The 21,836-nt window shown below is 36.7% G+C and overlaps 1 protein-coding gene and 1 long non-coding RNA gene across 2 annotated transcripts; both read right to left on the bottom strand.

The window, feature by feature from the left end:
* Positions 1-1,701: 1,701 nt before the first annotated feature.
* LOC102800752 (transmembrane protein 19-like) lies at positions 1,702-21,614 on the bottom strand. Its single transcript, XM_085506194.1, has 6 exons — positions 21,361-21,614; positions 11,497-11,610; positions 6,923-7,060; positions 4,434-4,688; positions 3,496-3,711; positions 1,702-2,829 (listed from the first exon to the last, which is right to left on the bottom strand). The coding sequence occupies exons 1-6, from the start codon at positions 21,464-21,466 to the stop codon at positions 2,669-2,671; spliced, it is 990 nt and encodes a 329-aa protein (XP_085362320.1). The 5' UTR covers positions 21,467-21,614; the 3' UTR covers positions 1,702-2,668.
* Positions 20,303-21,187, bottom strand: LOC146735661 (uncharacterized). Its single transcript, XR_014931175.1, has 2 exons — positions 20,830-21,187; positions 20,303-20,578 (listed from the first exon to the last, which is right to left on the bottom strand). It is a non-coding gene; the product is annotated as an uncharacterized LOC146735661 (long non-coding RNA).
* Positions 21,615-21,836: the final 222 nt, after the last annotated feature.

Here is a 21,836-nt window from a genome sequence, read left to right as displayed (position 1 = left end):
TGCAATTTCCACATGAACACATGTGTGTGTAGTTTACAATCTCCACATGAATACAGGTGTGTGTGGTTTACAATCTCCACATGAATACAGGTGTGTGTGGTTTACAATCTCCACACGAACAGAAGTGTGTGGTTTGCAATTTCCACATGAACACAGATGTGTGTGTGGTTTACAATTTCCACATGAACATAGGTGTGTGTGTATGTGGTTTACAATCTCCACATGAACACAGGTGTGTGTGGTTTACAATCTCCACATGAACAGAAGTGTGTGGTTTACAATCTCCATATGAACACAGGTGTGTGTGGTTTACAATCTCCACATGAACAGAAGTGTGTGGTTTACAATCTCCATATGAACAGAAGTGTGTGGTTTACAATCTCCATATGAACAGAAGTGTGTGGTTTACAATTTCCATATGAACAGAAGTGTGTGGTTTACAATCTCCACATGAACAGAAGTGTGTGGTTTACAATCTCCATATGAACGGAAGTGTGTGGTTTACAATCTCCATATGAACACAGGTGTGTGTGGTTTACAATCTCCATATGAACACAGGTGTGTGTGGTTTACAATCTCCATATGAACAGAAGTGTGTGGTTTACAATCTCCATACGAACAGAAGTGTGTGGTTTACATTCTCCATATGAACAGAAGTGTTTGGTTTACAATCACCACATCAACAGAAGTGTGTGGTTTACAATCTCCATATGAACAGAAGTGTGTGGTTTACAATCTCCATATGAACACAGGTGTGTGTGTGTGTGGTTTACAATCTCCATATGAACACAGGTATGTGTGGTTTACAATCTCCATATGAACACAGGTGTGTGTGGTTTACAATCTCCATATGAACAGAAGTGTGTGGTTCACAATTTCCATATGAACAGAAGCGTGTGGTTTACAATCTCCATATGAACAGAAGTGTGTGGTTTACAATCTCCATATGAACAGAAGTGTGTGGTTTACAATCTCCACACGAACAAAAGTGTGTGGTTTACAATCTTCATATGAACAGAAGTGTGTGGTTTACAATCTCCATATGAACAGAAGTGTGTGGTTTACAATCTCCACACGAACAGAAGTGTGGTTTACAATCTCCACACGAACAGAAGTGTGTGGTTTACAATCTCCCTATGAACAGAAGTGTGTGGTTTACAATCTCCATATGAACAGAAGTGTGTGGTTTACAATCTCCATATGAACAGAAGTGTGTGGTTTACAATCTCCACATGAACAGAAGTGTGTGGTTTACAATCTCCACATGAACAAAAGTGTGTGGTTTACAATCTCCACATGAACAGAAGTGTGTGGTTTACAATCTCCATATGAATAGAAGTGTGTGGTTTGCAATTTCCATATGCATAGAAGTGTGTGTTTTACAATCTCCACATCAACAGAAGTGTGTGGTTTACAATCTCCATATGAACAGAAGTGTGTGGTTTACAATCTCCATATGAACAGAAGTGTGTGGTTTACAATCTCCACATGAACAGAAGTAAGTGGTTTACAATCTCCATATGAACAGAAGTGTGAGTTTACTATCTCTATATGACTAAAAAAATTATTAATTGTAGCAGAAAAATATAATTCATCTCCCATGTAAAACAAGAACTACCGGGGTATAGCCTGAGAAGGGGTACAGTTGATTTAAACCTCCCATATGAATATTCATGAAATGAAGGGAATGGATTTGTAGTGTTGATAGTATATTGAAGTTTAATTCAGAATATATTGAAATATACATCAAGTTCTTCAAATTACAATTCACGAAATACTAAAAAACCCACTGAACAGCAAATGTTCATTTTATATTGAAAGGGCATCCACAACTTATTTGTTGTTAAGGCAATTGAAGCGAATATTAGGATTCATATCAATAATAAATGACTTCTTCATCCCTTTGTCACCCAGCACAGATACAAAGAATTAATTTCACCATAGACCCCAGTGCAAAAATTCTAATTTGGACCATTTTCCATGGCATTTCAGTTTCCCCAAAAAAGTGTCCAATGATTCCAACTACCGGGGGTAATTCATTATAAGTAACCTAATTGTATTATAACCCATAATATTGTAATCATGAAAAAGATGACATATAATCAGTTTTATGAAACAATAATGGTTAAACATCATTCGTATATAAAATATTATTCATATTGTTACTGTTAATTACCAGTAAAAAAAATAATTTTGATTTTATTACAAGTGTAATTTCCCTGAATATTATAAGAAAAAATTATTTAATTCCTTGTTTAGGGGCTTGATGGGTGAACTGTGACAACATGGATCTGTGATTTTAACTGTATATGATTATTTACAGCTTTTGTAACAACTGATTATTAAATTAGATGTATAAATATCTATTCTGACGTTCAGATATATACGTGTGCTTGGTGAATGTGCTCAAAATGACTACCGTAGTTTGACAGTAAAACAAATGTATGCAAATGTACATAACTCCCTAGGCTCATCGGAGAGTGTAGATGTAATTACAGTATTTGCATATTGAGCATCCTCAACTTATCCAACAAATGTTGAATGCTCATAATAATATGGCAGCCTTTCCTGCTGATCATACATGTAGTTGATCAAATGAACCTATCGCCATGGAAATCGAAAGTGGACTGCCATTGAAGACTACAGGTTCCTTCCAATTTTGCATTCGCTAATGGGGCCAATAATAAAATAGTACATCTGGCAAAATTAGTCCAGTAATTAATGCAGAAAATAAATTAACACCATTATTATCCAGGAGAGGTATTCCACTTATTTTTGTTGTCCTTGACGATGGAACATCTGTCACCATACCCCGGTCCTCTATAATACCTATAAACAAAATTATGCAAATTAGTTTGAGAAACAAGTTAAATCATGAGTTGACACCTTGAATCGAGTCAACATGTTTTGTGCACGTTTCTGTTGGAAGTAATTCAAGGGGCATTTGGTGTTAAATGCCGATGACACGATTTGAAAAAAACGACAACAGCAACAATGTTTCACATTGGCTCTTTAACAGCTGATTAAACTCATGAAGCACAAAATCATTAGATATTTTCTTTCATCCAGTTACTCGCGACTGAGGCGTGAATCAGCGAGGGGTCAATGTATAACACAGACAAAAGAAATGGACATGAAAAAAAACAAAATGAACAAATCTTGTGTACAACATTTTCTTCACACAGTTGTTCTGAATTTCATTTTGATGAAAGATCGGCTTGCAATTAATGAGTGATATGAAATCATGCTACATTTATGGTATTTTAACACAAAACATTCATAATTTTATCATATACTTTAATATTCGTACACACAAGTACATATAGAACCGTGGGCTTGCTATTTAAACAGATTATAAATCGTGTTGACGTATTGAGGTCATCCACTTATTAGATCCTACTACAAGTGAATCATGATGATTATTGTGATTGATTATGTCATCATCATAATGATGTCGTCTGTTGTCATGACTACTACCAATAGCAATCAACTCACCCGAGTATTGTAGAGTAGCTCCTAATAAGGAATCAATCATACTACCGACCAATCCAGCAACCCCTCCAGCAAAGACAATCGGCCACTGTGGCGGTGCGTATCCAAGCTCCCTCCCAGAATGGGTCATAAGTTGTGTTATGTAATATGCAACTCCAACAATCAGTCCACCTAGAAAACTAGACACAGTACCAGCCAATGAGATGCCACCATTAGTGCCTGCAAGCAAATCAGAACAAATTCTGTAAATGGCGCAGGAACAGGAACTTTCTAGCCACAAACTTTTCAAAAACTTCAGGCATCTTCCATGTTTGGGATTTTTGCATTTTTTAATATGGTAGGATGCAGAAATCGCATGCAATACCACTACCGATAAATTACAGCATGCAGTAATTTATGGATATATACGAGGCATACTGTAAAACATGTCTTTTTCGCGAGCATGTCTTTTTAGCGAATTTAGCGAGAGAACCGATTCGCTAATTCAAGATGTCGCTAATGATTTTTATTATAAGTTAAAAATGGCCATGGCTTGGGGGATTTGTATACAGTAATCCGGAACATAAAATCTGGGGCGCTTCCTAATTACACTTGACAGTTTTTCTTTGTTTTTATGGAGGTGATAACTGCGCATATGTTTTGGCACGCGACAGACAAGTATTGTGAAAACTAGAAATCAACAATGACAAGAGAGATTTGCTAAATCAACATTTCGCTATTACGTCATTACCACAATTCGCTAAAATTGCACGTCGCTTTTTCAACATGTTTTACAGTATATACTGTAAACAGATTAATTTTTGTGGGAGACAAAAATTTTATGAATCACAGAAAACTGCAAAATTTTGTTGTGATCTTCAGAAAAGAATTCATAGTGATTTTCCTGACTAATTACCATATCTTGAAAATTATTAATGAAGATTACGATGTAGTTGTCTTACCAATGGGTACTTTATTGAAAGTTAATATATGCCTTGGTTGTGAATTCCCGATAACACTACCAATTTCTGATGCCCAGGTATCACCGCAGTTACATGCAATAACAGATAATACCGATAGACATAGCCATGTACTGTTATAATGTCGAGAGAAGTCTAATAGCTGCTCACGACTTCCATTGTCTAACATGAAAATCACTGCCAGTTCAGTGGCTATTCCACCATTACATACTACTTGTTGCCAGTTACGTTGTCCACCTACGTAGAGAAGAGAAACGTTATTTTTAAAGTCAATGATTTATAAGACAAAGGTATGCAACTCTCGTACCATGTATGCGACATCATGAAAACTAAACTTTTGCACTTTGCAAGCAAATGAGAGAAATCCTATTTCAATTGAAAAAAATTGTAATTAATAAAGTTACAGAATGCAGTAGATACTTTGAAATGAGTGAGCTTTTTGTTGGATTAAAAAATGCAAAATGCATGTATAAATTTGCCTTGCAAATAAACAAGGATATTATCAAAACAAGCAGCCTATCGGCTGAGATAGCTCCGCTGTTAGCAATGCACATTTCAATTAAAGAACTGGAGACATCATTAGAAAATGAACAATATGTATAGTATCAAAGCAATCGGACTTACAGTTTTTAACAAGAAGTCGAAAATATTACTTTTTACCGAAAATTACAAAAATATTCACCAAAATTAGAGAATTAAAGATATCATTACAAAATGAATAAATCTGAGAGAGGTCCACTTGTAGTACCTATATATGTAGTATCAAAGCAATTGGACTTGCGGTTTTTAACAAGAAGTGGAAAATATCACTTTTTACCAAAAATGACAAAAATATTCACCAAAATTAGAGAATTAAAGATATCATTACAAAATGAACAAATCTGAGAGAGGTCCACTTGTAGTACCTATATATGTAGTATCAAAGCAATTGGACTTGCGGTTTTTAACAAGAAGTCGAAAATATCACTTTTTACCAAAAATGACAAAAATATTCACCAAAATTAGAGAATTAAAGATATCATTACAAAATGAACAAATCTGAGAGAGGTCCACATGTAGTACCTATATATCTAATATCAAAGCAATTGCACTTGCGGTTTTTAACAAGAAGTCGAAAATATCACTTTTTACCAAAAATGACAAAAATATTCACCAAAATTAGAGAATTGAAGATATCATCACGAAATGAACAAATCTGCGAGAGGTCCACATGTAGTACCTATATATGTAGTATCAAAGCGATTGGACTTGCGGTTTTTAACAAGAAGTCGAAAATATCACTTTTTACCAAAAATGACAAAAATATTCACCAAAATTAGAGAATTAAAGATATCATTACAAAATGAACAAATCTGAGAGAGGTCCACATGTAGTACCTATATATGCAATATCAAAGCAATTGCACTTGCGGTTTTTAACAAGAAGTCGAAAATATCACTTTTTACCAAAAATGACAAAAATATTCACCAAAATTAGAGAATTGAAGATATCAACATGAAATGAACAAATCTGAGAGAGGTCTACCCAAGGTACATATACACCAAGTATCAAAGCATTCAGGCTTGTAGTTTTCAAGAAGAAGTCGAAAAAGTAAAACATTGACACGGACGACGACGACGGACGACGACGACGGACGACGACTGACAATCACTCATATGATAAGCTCCGCTTGACAAAGTCGACAGCGGAGCTAAAAATCTGAAATCTGAACTAATCAGTTCTTTTAGATTTGATAATTAGCGTGAGAATTTCTAGGAACACTGATTTGTCGCAAGATTTTGGAATCAACTTTTAATACATGAGTCTTTGTGTGAGATCTTCAACAGTGCAAGGGACATCAAGTTACAAACAGGTTGGCTACATAAGAACACGAGACAAAGAGCAAATCATCCAACAGAAAAATGTGTGCATCCTCTAAAGCCACCCGTCAAGATGGTACGTACCACGAGCGATAAACGAGTTGGGCTTCAAATTTGTTTGAAGTCATTATCAAATTTACTATGTTGGACCAGTAAGCTAACAATTTTCATAAGCATGGATATTAACCATATTAACTGCCAAGGACCTGGATGTTAACCATATTACCCTCTCAGAACCTAACTTTATAACCCGCTCAGGACCTGGATGTTATTAACCATATTACCCTGCCAGGATCTGGATGTTTACCAAATTACCCTCCCAGGACCAGGATGTTAACCATATCATTTTCTCAGGACTTAGATATTAACCATATTACCCCCCCCCCCCCCCCCCCTAGGACCTGTATGTTAACTATATTACCATTCCAAATCATGTATGTTAACCATATTACCCTTCCAGAGTCTGAATGTTAACCATATTACCCTGCCAGGATCTAGAATTACCATAATACCCTCTGTATTACTTTGATGTTAACCATATTAACCTGCTCGGACCTGGATTTAAACCATATGTGCTTCCCATGAAGCTAATAATATACAAGGAAAACTTACCTTCCTGGTATTGAGGATCTATTTGTCTTTTCCTCTCTGCTTTAAACTTAGTAACCTTTGATCCAGTTATAAAGAAGACAATCAAAGCAGCACAAAAACAATAGTTACTTATAGTCATCACGAATCCCACTACCAAGGCTGTGGAAAAAACACAATTATAAGAAATGAACAGACCTGAAATGGATAAAACAGAAACAGTAAGCTTGAACAATACACGTTTCTTATAACTTGCACCCTCTAGTTATGACATGCTTCTGTGAGGTAAATGATGGTGATCAAAGTGTTGGTATTATGTTCATCAATGAAAATAAAAGCGGAAAGGTTGTCATCTGCGCATATGCAGGAATTGAATCCCAAGTGACGATAACAAAACGCGCTAAAAATGCAAAGGCTCATGGGTAGACACTCGTTTTTAAACAATGATTAGCTATAACCATCTGACGCTTGCGCAGGTGATGACTCCCCGCTTAAAGTTTTTGAGAGGTTTACTAAATTTTTTAATGATGAACCACTATATAACCGAACATAGTCGATGATTTGAATGATGTACCAGTACTCGACCGCATTAGCGCCCATGCACGGGCAAGCGCCCACCCCCCACTTTTCGCAATTTTTATATTTGGGGTCACATTCGGCAAAGCGCCCACCCCTTCAAAATGAAACTAATTTAAAACTTGGTCTTGCGTAACGAATCTTGGTAATTGTTTTTATATGATACAGCGTGGATATCGACCGCTGTGAACATGTTGTGAATGCGTGGAACACGGTAACGGTGCATAAACTACGCTTCGACAATGACCTGTTAATACAAGTAAAATGCCGTAAATATTTCATGACATATTCCAGTTTACCTCTCAAAAATGGCTAGTTACTAGTTTTTTTGAAAAACAATGTCATTTATTCGTATAAATCAATTCCAACAGAACGTACTTTGACATCGATAATTCACTTCCGCATTGCGTTACCGGAAAGTCTTTGGGAATTTCCGAAGAATTGCGTCAGTACAACACAGCATTCTGATTGGTAAATAACCAACTTGACTCAGTAGGTCAAAGGACGCTGCTGCAGGTCAAATGCAAATGCATCATGGCGGAAAGTGATTTTCATCGAGAGTTTGCGTACGATCCAACAATTTTGACTTTGACTGTGTTCCAACAGACTCAAATGTTTTTAATTTCGTAAATTCTGGTGGTACGTAATTAATATTGTAATAAAATGTGCATATTTTTTGTGATCATTTCTGTTTCTTCATTGTGAAAATCAATGACGACTCAACTAATTTCGTAATTTGATTTTCCCTCAAAGAGGTAATCTGTCACTTGATGAATCAAATTTTTCATTTGCACAGTTTTTCATGGGGGATGCTCGGGTAAGCGCCCACCCCTAACAAAATCATATTTTTCTGAGTTGAAGCCCCTGGACGCTAACGCGGTCGAGTACGGTATTACAATGAAGTGCCAGAAGCAACCTGTCACTAGAGGGCGCACTTTATAGTACTTAGGTATTGACGAAAAGTGCCAACAATCAAATGTGAATATATCACCCACTATAACTACGCTTTGGGTCAAGGGGTGGCTGCCATATTGTGGGTGAACGAATTGCGTAGTGTTTGTGATGTGTGTAAACCAGCCAGAAGAGACACTAACAGATCAGAAAAAATAAATATAGTAGTTTAAAAATGGCATTCTGATGAGACTACTGAATACTACTATTTTACAACAGCAGAGCAGCAGAGTTTTTTATCAGTGTTTGAAATTTCTCAAAATTATGTACCAGATACCAAGGCAGGTAACCTTAAACTTTACCAACCCTGCCAGAAAATTACCCATCCTGCATTAAAGATCATTTTCAAAAACTTCCCATTCCAAATTACTTTATATACTTTGAATGCATTAATTATTCACTGGGTTTTTATTTTTCTATTTTCGATGCAAGCACGTTTTAATTTTTACCAGCCCAACAGATAAGTTACCTGTCTCAAGTGTATGGGAGGGCATGTATGTATGGGGGTCTAAAAACTAACTCTGCGACGCGATTGTGCTACTTGCCAAATGTCGATTATTGCACTCTACGACAGGATCGCAGTGTCACTCTGCGAAGAGCACGATTCGTATTGGTTGGTGGCTCGAACAGCACAAATCCCAATGGTCGATGTTCACCGCCTGCTTTATGAAAAAAAAGTTTTAAATGGTGAAAATGGTACGGTAAAAAAAAGTGTTCGGTGATCGGCAAGCACATGGAAGACAAATTCTGGGACCAAACAAATGACACAAGGTTAACGGTGATTAGACACATCACACCGCTGGCTAGAAAAATTAAATACCCGGTAGTGTAACATGCACATTGGTTTTGACTGCCTATTTACGGTGTAATGTTATCGCCATCTTGGAGTTGTAAGACTTCGTCCCGACGACTATGCTCATTAGCATAGGCGGCAGCTTCAAAGCGAGTGGAACGCGAAGTACTTTTCACACGTTCTGCAACGAATGTTGTACGTCTGCTCTGATTTTGTTGAGTGCATCAAGGAAAATAATTTGCATGCAGTGAAAAAAAATCATTCACGATGTGCAACGTTTTGTCATGACAGCAGTTGTTTGCAATCGTCTTCCTTCCTTTAGATCATAAACAGACTCCAAACTTGTGGTCTACGATCGATTAGCTGGTATTTTAACTACCAGAAATGAAATACAGTTGTAACAGTTGTGAAAAGTAAACAAAAACAGTGTTGGTTTGTAGTATGAATGTAATAATTTTTGTATCATAATTTTCGAAGTCAGTATTACTGAAAATTATGATTTATTTTTTTAAATGAACGCCAAATTTCGGTGGTCCATATTGGTCTTAATGTAGCGGAAAGGGAAATTTTCTATTTTTTTTCTTGATTTTTTAATAAGTGATAAAACAGTTACTTTGTACTTTGATTCATCAACCCAGCTTTTCAAAATTTTGGAAAGACCAGTGCTCAAACGCTAACACTGCTACCATTTCGTTGATATTTGCATAATGTTTATAACATGTATATGTATACTACCGGTAATACTAATACAATGTTGTTGACGATTCTGATAGAACGGGTGACAAGCTTCCAGTCACAAACAATGCATATTTATCTAACGCCCATTGTCAGTATTATTATCAGTCAAGATTTCGTCTGAGAAATAGTTTTATTTTCTAAAGTCTATATTCTATTTTAATAACACCATCTTACTAACGCAATGACGATGAAAAGAAAGCAAAGACGCCAATGACAGATGAGGCAAAGAAAAATTTGCAACTCAGGGTCATATTTACTAATTTAGACTTGCCTGCAGCCTATTGTGATTCCGATGAAAAATTACAGGACTTTTCGCGTTCACCCCTCGTTTACGCAATTTATATTTATTTTTCAAAAATTTTTCATCGGAATCGCAACAGACTGCAAGCACGTCTAGGTCATATTATGACCAACCTCGCGAGTGGTTTGAAAGGGACGATTAGGCTGAAATATTCGCATCAACGTGAAAGAGTTTCAACTACTTAACCGATGACGACACCGATACGCGAGACCGTTGAGGGCCAGTGATCAGGCGAGGTAGTGAGTACAGGAAATCTGTTGGGTGTTGACATCGGCCAAATAAACAAAGCCATCGTTTCCGTTTATGCAGAGAGCGTGCACCCATCTAATTTTCCGTTGACACTGCCGTTTTAGTTTTCTATGTTACTCGTCGACATCGGCCAATTAAACAAAGCCATCGTTTCCGTTTATGCAGAGAGCGTGCACCCATCTAATTTTCCGTTGACACTGCCGTTTTAGTTTTCTATGTTACTCGTCGACATCGGCCAAATAAACAAAGCCATCGTTTCCGTTTATGCAGAGAGCGTGCACCCATCTAATTTTCCATTGACACTGCCGTTTTAGTTTTCTATCTTCAGCAGTAGTTTCAATCCATTCACACAGTTTTACGTTTTTTCTCTCTTAATATTCTTAATAAAACGATATTGATTGCCTAGAAACAGTTTGACCCGCTACACGCTTTATTTGGGAATTCAAAGTGATGAATATAGTCATGACAAATTATACTTCCTAATGAAAAAAAAAGAACGTAACATCGTGTGAAACATACTTCGCGCTCTACTCGCTTTAAAGCTGCCGCCTATGCTAATGAGCATAGTTGCGGATGAGGCCTTACAACTTCAAGATGGCGTTAATGTTACCAGCTCCCTGATGTTACACCGTAATAAGGCAGCCAACACCAACGTGCATGTGTTTTGTAACCCCTTTCATCCCCTTTCAAATACTTGTTTACCGTAGTTCGCAAGCAGTCGGCGAAATAACCATTTAAAACTGAACATTTTTATAAGGCATGCTGTGTACCCTTACATCGATCAATCATTGAGATTCGCACTTTTCGACCAACCAACCAATGGGAATCGTGCTCTTCGCAGAGTGACACTGCATTCCTGTCGCAGAGTGCAATAATCAACATTCGGCGAGTCTCACAATCGCGTCGCAGAGTTAGTTTTTAGACCCCCATACATACCTCCGGAGGGCAGTAATTTTAAACACTGTTATTATACAAATTACGTAATCTTACCGGCAACGGCACCACTGACATCTAAACTTTTCTTGTTCAGACCAGTTCTTGTGAAGTAAATTGGTAATAGAAATGCAAAGAGAAATCGCCATGGTGATACAGGATGCACCGATGCTGTGAAAAAAAAAAAAAAAAGATTGTTACAAAATTATTAATATTATCCAATCCCTAGACCTTTTTTTAACCATATTATTATGCAAAATAGTTTTGTAAAGCATGTTTTTCTGCTACTGGAGAGTCACACACAGATACCGGGCCACTGTGGTTAGTTTAAAGCGTGGTGGTCGTCGTGCAGCGCGTGTTCGAATTTCATGTAAAGAAACAATGTATTTTACACGCATTGTACACATCGCTATGAGTTCCATATCGAACAGGACGTGGTGTGACGACTGTCGCCTTTGAAAGGACAAATCCAGGAAACAAGATAATGATCCAAAAAGAAAGAGCTCCACAAAGGTAGGAGAATGCAATTATCATTTTGCATTCTCTGGAGATTCAACTCTTCAGGGCTCATACCACTAATTAAATTTCCATAGACGACAATCTTAACATATGACGAGATTGCTATATGAAAATGATGAAGAAAGTTGATAACATGGCTCAAAAATGGGAAATCAACATGCCAGTAATCAACCATATGAAAAAAACTAACATGTTGGCTAGCTCAAACTCTTACAAATCTTAGGTAAACAAGACACACCTACTGTATTTGGATTGCACCTAGAGAAATCACTGGAAAAATACCAAGATTGGAACATCCAAATACACACAGAGTAAACCCACAGGTACACAGCCACTAAGTAGTAAACAAAAGACCACATGTTGGTCTCACCTTTGACCCAGGTGATTACGCACTCAAACAAGGAGCACCTGAGAAAAAAAATATTTAAAAAATTTCATTGGTTCTTGCAAGGCATTGGTTGATTAGTGGCATGAGACCTTCATCACTATTATGTAGTCCAGCATGTTGATTCTCCAGCAAAGAATTGTGGGTAATGACATCAGTATGACATTATATGACTGTTGCATACGACTTATTTACCACTCCCGTGTCACTGAGAATGTTCTAAAACCGTACTGTGTCTGGGTGGAATATTCTAGATTTTGTTTAGAAACTGGTTGAATAGGTAATAGAACACTGTAGGAGGCAATAGAAGATAATGGAACATTCTAGAAATTTATAGTAAATTCCAGACTCATTATGTATGCTGATGTAATGGTCTATTTATAGACAGTGTGGGTATATATAGGGGAGTTGTTCAGCACTGAGATCAGATCGGGGATCTCGTTGAATTGTATTGAAGTTTAAGTATCTAGTTATTGGAGTAGTGGAGTTTAACCACGTTATTGTACTTGATGTTTGCAGAGTATAATAATACCAGTACCAGTTGAAACCTCATCTGTTGGCTCCGTGTTCGTATTTTATCATCGCCGCCAGGGAAGTCTTTCTGTTACTGTTGCCATTTTGGTATTTGAACCATCACACCTGTACTATACCAATTACGGTAATATTACTTTGCGTGTGACAATGACATTATAACCACTGTTGTTAAAAACTGAATTGTTGTTTCCTTGTGAATTTGCTGTGAAACTTTGTATACCGTAACACTGGTTTACAACTAATCTTGTAATTTAATAAGTAATAACCCTTGACCTATGACACTAGTTACAATCTATCTTCAGTTGTCCACTCAAACACTGCCATGGAATCGGATATCAAGGAGTGGAACAAAGGAGTAATTGTGCAGTTTCAACCAAGCAAATAAATCAACAACTTATCTATACCAGTAATATACTGTAATTTATATGTAGAAATCTCAATTAAATTTCTAACTCGGCGAAATTTGGTGCAATTCTTGTGTATAAGAAATCAAAGTTACTGTAACACACTACTGTAAAATCTGTATTAGAAGCAGCGGCTTCTATTAAAATGGTACAATGCAACAGAGGGGATGCGGCTTCTAAGTGTATTTTGAGAAAATTAGCTACAGTATACACAAAATGATATTTTTCAATTACAGGAAGTTGTATAATTGGTCCCATGATTCTTTGCAGTGACAATATTTTGTGTCTAATTCTGTCTACAATTATTCGTACCAGTCAACATTATGTGAACTGTTTTGGTTCACTGTCTATCTGTGAAATGGACAAGTAATAAGCAGTTTTCATAGAACTCAATAAAAATACACTTGTTGATAAAAAACCCTACAAAAATATTGTGAATTTTTTAGTTCTATTTAGCCATCAAAAATTGCCCTGTAGAACACTATATATTCTAATTTCACAGGGCAAAATGTTGATATTATGTATTACATAATAGCCTAAAATGATTTGTTCATTATGGTGTAATAAATGAAATTATTATTATTATTACTTTGTATAGGTATATATCCTTGCCAAAGAGAAACAATGGTAAAATGCCCTGCACCATACAACAAATGTTATTTTCACTGTATTGATCGATTTCCCCAAATTGAGTACAGTTCATATTTTCAATTTATTATTTTCATATTTGTATTAATATAATATCAAATACGTAGAAATAAAAATAAAATGACAATATTTTTGCTTTTGTGCTAAAACCACAAGCGATTTTAGTACACGCATACTGGTGAATTGATGTATGTATTAATTCCAGGCACTGATTTGACACTGAAGTAGTGCTAGATGTTGATAACTTACTACAATAGGTTACACACTTTACTTTCACATTTACAGAAGTTGTAACTAGAAATATAAACATCGGCTGCAAATCAGAGAAATGATTGACAGATATTGCGCATAATGTTTTCTATTTTTGCTACAAAGTCAGGTACACCTAGACTCTGAGGCGCGTCTGTCTTTTATTCACTTTTGGTCAGTCATCGTGTTGATTGCGTGTCTACAAATCGGCATTCGTCAAGTTGTTTAAACAGCACGATGGAGAAGCAAGGAGTCGAAACACCAGTTGAAGTGAGAACAAGAGTTGTCGATTTGTATTTTTGTGGACTGTCATTTGCTGAGATTAGAGATCAAAATGGTGTTTTAAAGCAGACGGCTTATAATATTGTCAAACAGTTTGTTACCACCGAGAGTATCCTGCCATGAAAGCGTAAGAGCGACTGACAATGTTAAAGACTATGTTTAATATTATAAAACATTGCGACCACGCATTTATGGATGGGAAATTCGACAAAAACTACTTGTGTATGTACGGTGGCAACCCTCCCCAGATGTGTGTGTTGCCAGTGATAAGCTTTTAAAGCGATTATTTGGTGGCATATCAATCTTTTGGTTCTCATCGTCGAGAACTAATAATCGAATAACATCCATTCTACTTATGTATTCAATTTCATTATTGATATACTGGATGAAGTCTTCATAGGACATTTGTTGCAGGCAACTTTCAATTATATACATCGGCGTTATACGGATATTTCCATAGTACGAATAATGCACTTTGATCAACAGTTCTGTCATGATCAGCTGGTTCTGTAAAATAACGTTCTTTACATTATGCACCCCTCTCACTGAAATAACATGTGACGCAAAATGAAGTATGAAACTAAGTTGAGAGCCTCGATCGTTTATTGGAGGAGAAATTCAAAACTAATGTACCGCTACTTTTATGGGCGGAGCTTTCTTTCGGTGCGCTTCAAAGATTTCTAGACGATCCGGCCCTGGTAAAAAAAAAAGACGCTCCGGCCCTGGTTTGGACGTTCCGGCCGCAAAACAGTTTCGTCGATCCGGCCATGGTATAAATTATATTCGATACGTGTTCGTATCTAATGTTAATATATTAAATGCATGAATGTTTGACTATCTTGTTTAACAACTTATTTTTCGTCTTTTGCAGGGCATTTTTCACGATTTAACACCGTGTTTGACAGAGCAACAGAAGTATGTTCATTTATTCGCCGCAGCCTGCGTGAACCGCAGACATTAGAATCACATCTAATACTATCTGTTTTTGTCAGGGTTCGAATGCACATTCGTGGTTTGTCGCGTAATGAACATTAATACATTAAATGAACAACGAATGTATGACTATCTTATTCACAACTTATTTTTCGTCTTTTGTAGCACTTATCAGAGTTCATGGAAAGAATGCAGCCAATTAACACTTACATTTTAGCACAAGGCAAGGGCCATCCATACACATCTTCCGTTCGGGCATGGTGTCAAAGTACACACAATCATTTAAAAATGGTAATGAGGAGTGTAGCAAACAGGTCACTCGACTCTAGCGACAAGGTGTCAAAGCACACACGAATATTTAAATAGTAACAAGTGCAGTGAACCATTTTTCTAATCAACGTAATTAGTATCCAGCAAATGCAATGTAGCATTAAATCTGTTGTTTTCAATTGCATTCATTTGTAACATTTCCTTGCCTAGTTTGAGTTATTTTTATAATCAGCGGGACTGATATAACGCGACGTACCGTAACATGGGACGATTTTTTTTATTATCAGTGGGACTAGTATAATGCGAAGTACTGTAACATGGGACGATTTTTGCGTTCAAGTTGAGTTACTAGTAATTACAAGCCTGATTCACATTTTTCTTGTAGTTTTTTTCGTCAATGTATTAAATATAAGTGCGTTGGGAAATAGCATAATTATATTGCGTGAGTGAAAGAGGCTGGTGAGACTGTGTCATAACGCGTTCTATTTATTTTCAACACACGTGGTCGGCGCCTCTGATTGCATTTGTTTTGTATTTTTATTTTCAAAATGTATCACTGGCTGCGTTTTTTTTGTTATGTCACGCAACTGAACGTCCAAGCTGACCTTGTTTTGGCTGTATTTTTTTTAATTATCAATGGGACTGATATAACACGACGTACCGTAACATGGGGTGATTGTTTTATTATCAGTGGGACTTATATAAAGCGACGTACAGTAACAATTTTTTGTATTATCAGTGGGACTTATATAATGCTACGTACCGTAACATGTGACGATTTTTTTTATTATAAGTGGTTACTGATATAGCGATTTTAACGTGATGTAGAAATATAAAATTCTCAGAGAGCAGGCGATATAGAATTCTTAGCAGTTAACTGATAGCTAGACTGAATCAGAATGACTGAACTGTGCTTTGCTCCCTGGTATGAGTGTGTGAGTGAACGACATATTCATTGTTCATAATATTGACCACTTACGTACAGGCGGTATCATCAGTCACGTACTCACTTCCATTCAAGTTGTTAACACCTTCTTTTATCCTTGAATTTTTTTCTTTAAACAATGATCTGCCGCCAACCAACAGGTCATTGTTTGTAATTTTGCGTATAAAGTACGAGAAGTCGTGCATTTAACATGGCCACAAAGTGAGGCATCTTGCTACATTGTTACTTTCCGACTTCTGTTTTTAATTCATTCACGTAATTCCCCTTGGAAACACATTCAAATGAACAACAAAAATGCAGACCCAGAAGCACAAACCACAAATGTGTATTTGAACCCTGACTGAAACGGATTGTATTAGATGTGTATTCTAGTTATCTGTCTGCGGGCCACAAATGTCCACTTGCACAGTGTAAATATGGTGTTAAACCGTAAAACTTCCCTGCAAAGCGAAAAATAAGTTGTTAAACAAGATAGTCAATCATTTGTTGTGCATTTAATATATTAACATTAGATATGAACACGTATCGAATATAATTTATACCAGGGCCGGATCGACCAAACTGTTTTGGGGCCGGAACGTACAAACCAGGGCCGGATCGTCTTTTTTTTCACCAGGGCCGCAACCGACCAGAGCCGGATCGTCCTGATACCGCTTCAAATTGCAGACATGCTGTCTGCATGAATACGAGAGAAGTCGGCCAATCGCCAAGTCGGCCTGCAGGAGAAGTCGGCCAGTCACCAAGTCGGCCGGGCGGAGAAGTCGGCCACTTCAACTCTACTAATAGGCAGGGAGACTGTACAAATCTATGTTCGTAAGCTACAGAGCAAATTGCTGAGTTCATATAGGCTACCTACTATAATAGTACAACCACTGCATGTAGGGCTGTTGGGTACCAGGCGACCCCTACATCACAGCATTCGACAAGCAAAAATATTGACCATTCGCCGATACATGGCAGTTTTGGGACTCATTCATGGTGATCGCATTGAAATACTTATTAGAAACTTTTGACAGATATTTGTTACTCATACGTTATCATTGGATCTTCATTTTTTTAAAACGAAATCTTGCAGTGACACACATGTGTGCCATGAATAATAAACAATGCGAACCTGTAGTTGAGAGAACGTGCCGGCGGCCATATTGTTACGTGGATAGCCTGGCTTTACCACCCTTTTCACGGGGGTGGCAATGTGTCGGTGCATGGTGATTACTAGAACAATGTTTGATTTTCTCTTTCAGTAAAACCTTATGGCAAAACGGAAGTTCAGTGAGGGAAGATTACCTGTAAGGTCATAGTTATTTAGCCAGAAAGAACTAATTATGTTTTGTGCATAAAATATAAGTCTTTTCGTTTTGCACAGAATACATAACAATGACAATGATTTATCTAAAAGGAACAAATAATGTCGTGTTTAATCACAACTATACTCATTGTCTAAACTGTTAATATTTGAACTTGCCGAGGGTGCGAAAGTGTGAAGTTATGCATCACAATGGAAGTGCTTGAACTGCGTATTTGAACTGCTACCCGTGATGTGCGCTACTTTCATAGTTGTTATGTAAGTTCACGTCAACTCAACTGTTTGAACTGCCGTATGATTTTATGAAATGATGTACATTAGAAAACGTCATTTGTTGCCATTTATTATACACATCAATTATATTCATTTTAACGTGAACAAAAAAATGTATTTGCCGTCTTCGTTACGTATAATGTACGTTTAATCATGGAACTATTTTTTAGATCCATGGTTTAATAAATGGCAACTAACAACATTTTCTAAGTACATGTACGGTGTTTCATAAAATAGATGTATTTTTCTTCCAAAATGTTAAGCGATTATTGCTGGATTACAATGCTTTGTCTTAGGTACTACATCCAAACAAGTGATATGAACTTACAGTCATCTCGCCGCCAACTGACACATCATGTGGAAATGGAGAGACGTTGGCTTGAGTCTAGACTACGGATCACAGATACTTATTTATTTCTGTTTTTTACGGATGTCGGATGACAATTATTTATAAAATCAAACTGGAAACATTTTAAAGTCAAGCATTCCATAGTTTATTTCCAAACAGTAAAAATACATCACATAAAAGTAGCCTAGTTCCGTTGCCAGAAAATGCCAATAAAAAAACTAGAGACGTTTCAAAGTGATAGAATTATTCAAAATAGTTTATTTAGAACAACGAAAAATATATAACGTAAACGTAACTGATATTACAACAAAAATCTAAATAGTCAAAACCTGAAATACACATTACATATTATAAATGCTAATGGAATTTCGATAAGATATATAACATAGACCATAGACGTAGAGAAATTTATTAGTCGCGATGATAAACGAAAGTAAACGGCGCTGAAAAAAAAAAACACTAGAGAAATTTATTAGTCAGCATTTAAGTTTATTTTAAAACATGAAAAGTACATAACATAAAGGTAATCGAGTTGCGATGATAAACGAAAGTAAACGGCGCTGAAAAAAAAAACACTAGAGAAATTTATTAGTCAGCATTTAAGTTTATTTTAAAACATGAAAAGTACATAACATAAAGGTAATCGAGTTGCGATGATAAACGAAAGTAAACGGCGCTGAAAAAAAAAACACTAGAGAAATTTATTAGTCAGCATTTAAGTTTATTTTAAAACATGAAAAGTACATAACATAAAGGTAATCGAGTTGCGATGATAAACGATATGGCCGTAAGAGCAACGCATTATCAAGTCGGCAAGTTCAAATATTAACAGCTAGTACAATGGAAAAATGGTTAAGTGGTGTCACAATTACAACAATTCTGGAGGTATAATGAAACACTTAAACACATCCAACTATTGTTTGATCTGTTAATGGAGGATCGAACCAGTCCTATGGATAAGATATATTTTACGTCCAGATTTTACGCCACCACCGGCACTTAGAATAAATATTCACGTCTCTGACGTCATACAGACCTGGATTTGAACCTGTCATTTTATTGTGTTTGACCATGGAGGTATCTCTTTTCTACCTCCATGGTTTGACTGTATACCATTGCGCTGCAGACGCTGTAAACATCTCGAAAAGTGTTCTATATGTAAGTTACACAGGGAATGTATCAGGTATGGTTGATCGACGTTCAATATGAAGCCTTCAAATAAACATTACATAAAGGACAAAATAAACTGTGCTTACGGTACTAACATGGTAATTATAATTTAGCGCACTTGATAATTTTAGTTTATGTACGACCATGGAGGTAGAAAAGAGAAGGAGTCCTTCTCTTTTCTACCTCCATGGTACGACGAAATGTCGGCAATTTAGGGAAAAAATGTATGTGCGGTGAACAGAGATATACCATGGAGATTTATATTTTGAAATCCATACTTGACGTTCAATAAATATTTTGTATATACTCAACGCCTACGAATGTAGTCTGTACCTTAAAGACCGATTAGTCAATCAAATACAAAAAATGGATTTCCCCGTGGTTAATAAATACGAAGCATAGTCCGACTATCCGTGGCCTTTGTACACCTTCAATAGCAGTGTAATCTTTGTCGGTGTTTTTATAATAAAAGAAACGCAATTTGTCTGTAAAAACATCGGCAGTTATCACCTTGGACAATAGATGTTAATCGGGTCGGTGTGATGCTTGCTGACATACATCCTGTGGGGTCATGTACTTGGCATACACAAAATAATAGCGCTCAAATGTTGCTCAATCTTTATTAAATAGAATAACAGACTAAATCAGACGGGTATGAACCGGACTTTGGTTTTACAATACAATGTACATTGGATGTTCATTTATTTAGCTCCATGGTTGAACAATGTGCTTTGCGGTACGACGCAGGTTACTGTCAGAGTGGACTGCCGCTAAAGCTCGTCAAAAACACAACACAACTGAATCTTTATTAAACACAAACAAGAAAAACATTTTCAGTCCGATGCATTCACTCTGAAATCCCTTCAGTACTCTGTAAATAGAAAGACATATTATTCACTAACTGTCAATTAAGTTTAGTTTATTCAAGACACAATCGCGTCTCCTGGGAGACGGATATGGTTAAAATAACAATTAAATACATTGAATTCCTAGTCTGTAATGTAATAGCTGACTTCTCACTTACTCACATTTTTTTAATAGTACGTGACGCACGAAAACACATTTTCCGTAATCAAAGTGTACGAACGCAATCTGTACTGTAAAAACCGACTTCTGACTTACGTCTATACTGTACTGGCCAACTTCTCACTTTCGTACTTGACACATGAAAAACAATGTTTGTAGTCATTATGTACGAACGAAGTCTGTACCGAAATGGCCGACTCCTCACTTTTGTACTTGACGCACGAAAACATATTTGTAGTCAATATGTACGAGCGTAGTAAGTACCATGTCCAGTAATGATCGACTTTTCGAGAAAAAAAATGTAAATATGTGTGAACGTAGTATGTACGTAATGACCGACTTCTCCGATGTTTCACTGGCCGACTTCTCCGATGCTCACTGGCCGACTTCTCGCACTGGCCGACTTCTCCGTTGTTTTGCTGGCCGACTTCTCCTGCTGGCCGACTTCTCTTGTTACCGTCTGCATTATTTGTAACAACTTCTGAAAACAAACTGTGTAACCTATTGTAGTAAGTTATCAACATCTAGCACTACTTCAGCGTGGAATTGCTGTATTAATCAGCGAGCACGTTTCGTGATATTATTATTAAACTCGGAACTTCTATAACAAACAGAATAACACTTTACCATAATAAGTATTGAGACGAAGACTGAACGCCCAAAACGTCAGAGATACTGGAATAAGGAACGTCAGTAGAACTATCCAAATCATAGTTTCTGTTAAGTTGATCATAAACACATGGCTCGACTCAACACAGTTTTGGTCTAAAAGTAACTTGGACCACAGTCACCGGTTTTGTGACTGTGTTTGATCTTTCTGGTGCTGGTCACCTGGTTTGTCACTGATAGCAGCCACACTGTCCCACGAAAAGTGCGGAAGTTGTTTTGAAATCACCTGGAGGGTCAAAGGTCAAATACTCACGTGATTGATTAAATGATCTCAACTGACGATACTTTCCAGAGAATGCAGTAAATGTGATGCATACCAACATTTTCTGATTCTTGTACGTTCGAGGGACGTGTTTTTATTTTTAAATACATTCGTTTTATCTCTCTGCCAAGTATTTGGTGGGAAGAAATCACGCTCACGTCTATCTCTCGTG

The sequence above is a fragment of the Saccoglossus kowalevskii genome, chromosome 12 (assembly GCF_978046115.1).
Source record: "Saccoglossus kowalevskii chromosome 12, keSacKowa6.1, whole genome shotgun sequence".
Taxonomy (NCBI): Eukaryota; Metazoa; Hemichordata; class Enteropneusta; family Harrimaniidae; genus Saccoglossus; species Saccoglossus kowalevskii.
Note: the sequence above shows the minus strand (reverse complement) of the source record. Positions and strands in the feature narration are given on the sequence as shown.

Bases quoted from the DNA above. Each gene is read 5' to 3' on its own strand.
- LOC102800752 (XM_085506194.1), bottom strand. From the start codon at position 21,466: ATGATCAACTTAACAGAAACTATGATTTGGATAGTTCTACTGACGTTC. The intron at 7,061-11,496 runs GTAAGATTACGT...TTTTTTCCACAG, and splicing joins TGTCAGTGGTGCCGTTGCCG to CCTTGGTAGTGGGATTCGTG. The intron at 4,689-6,922 runs GTAAGTTTTCCT...TTCTCTACGTAG, and splicing joins AGATCCTCAATACCAGGAAG to GTGGACAACGTAACTGGCAA.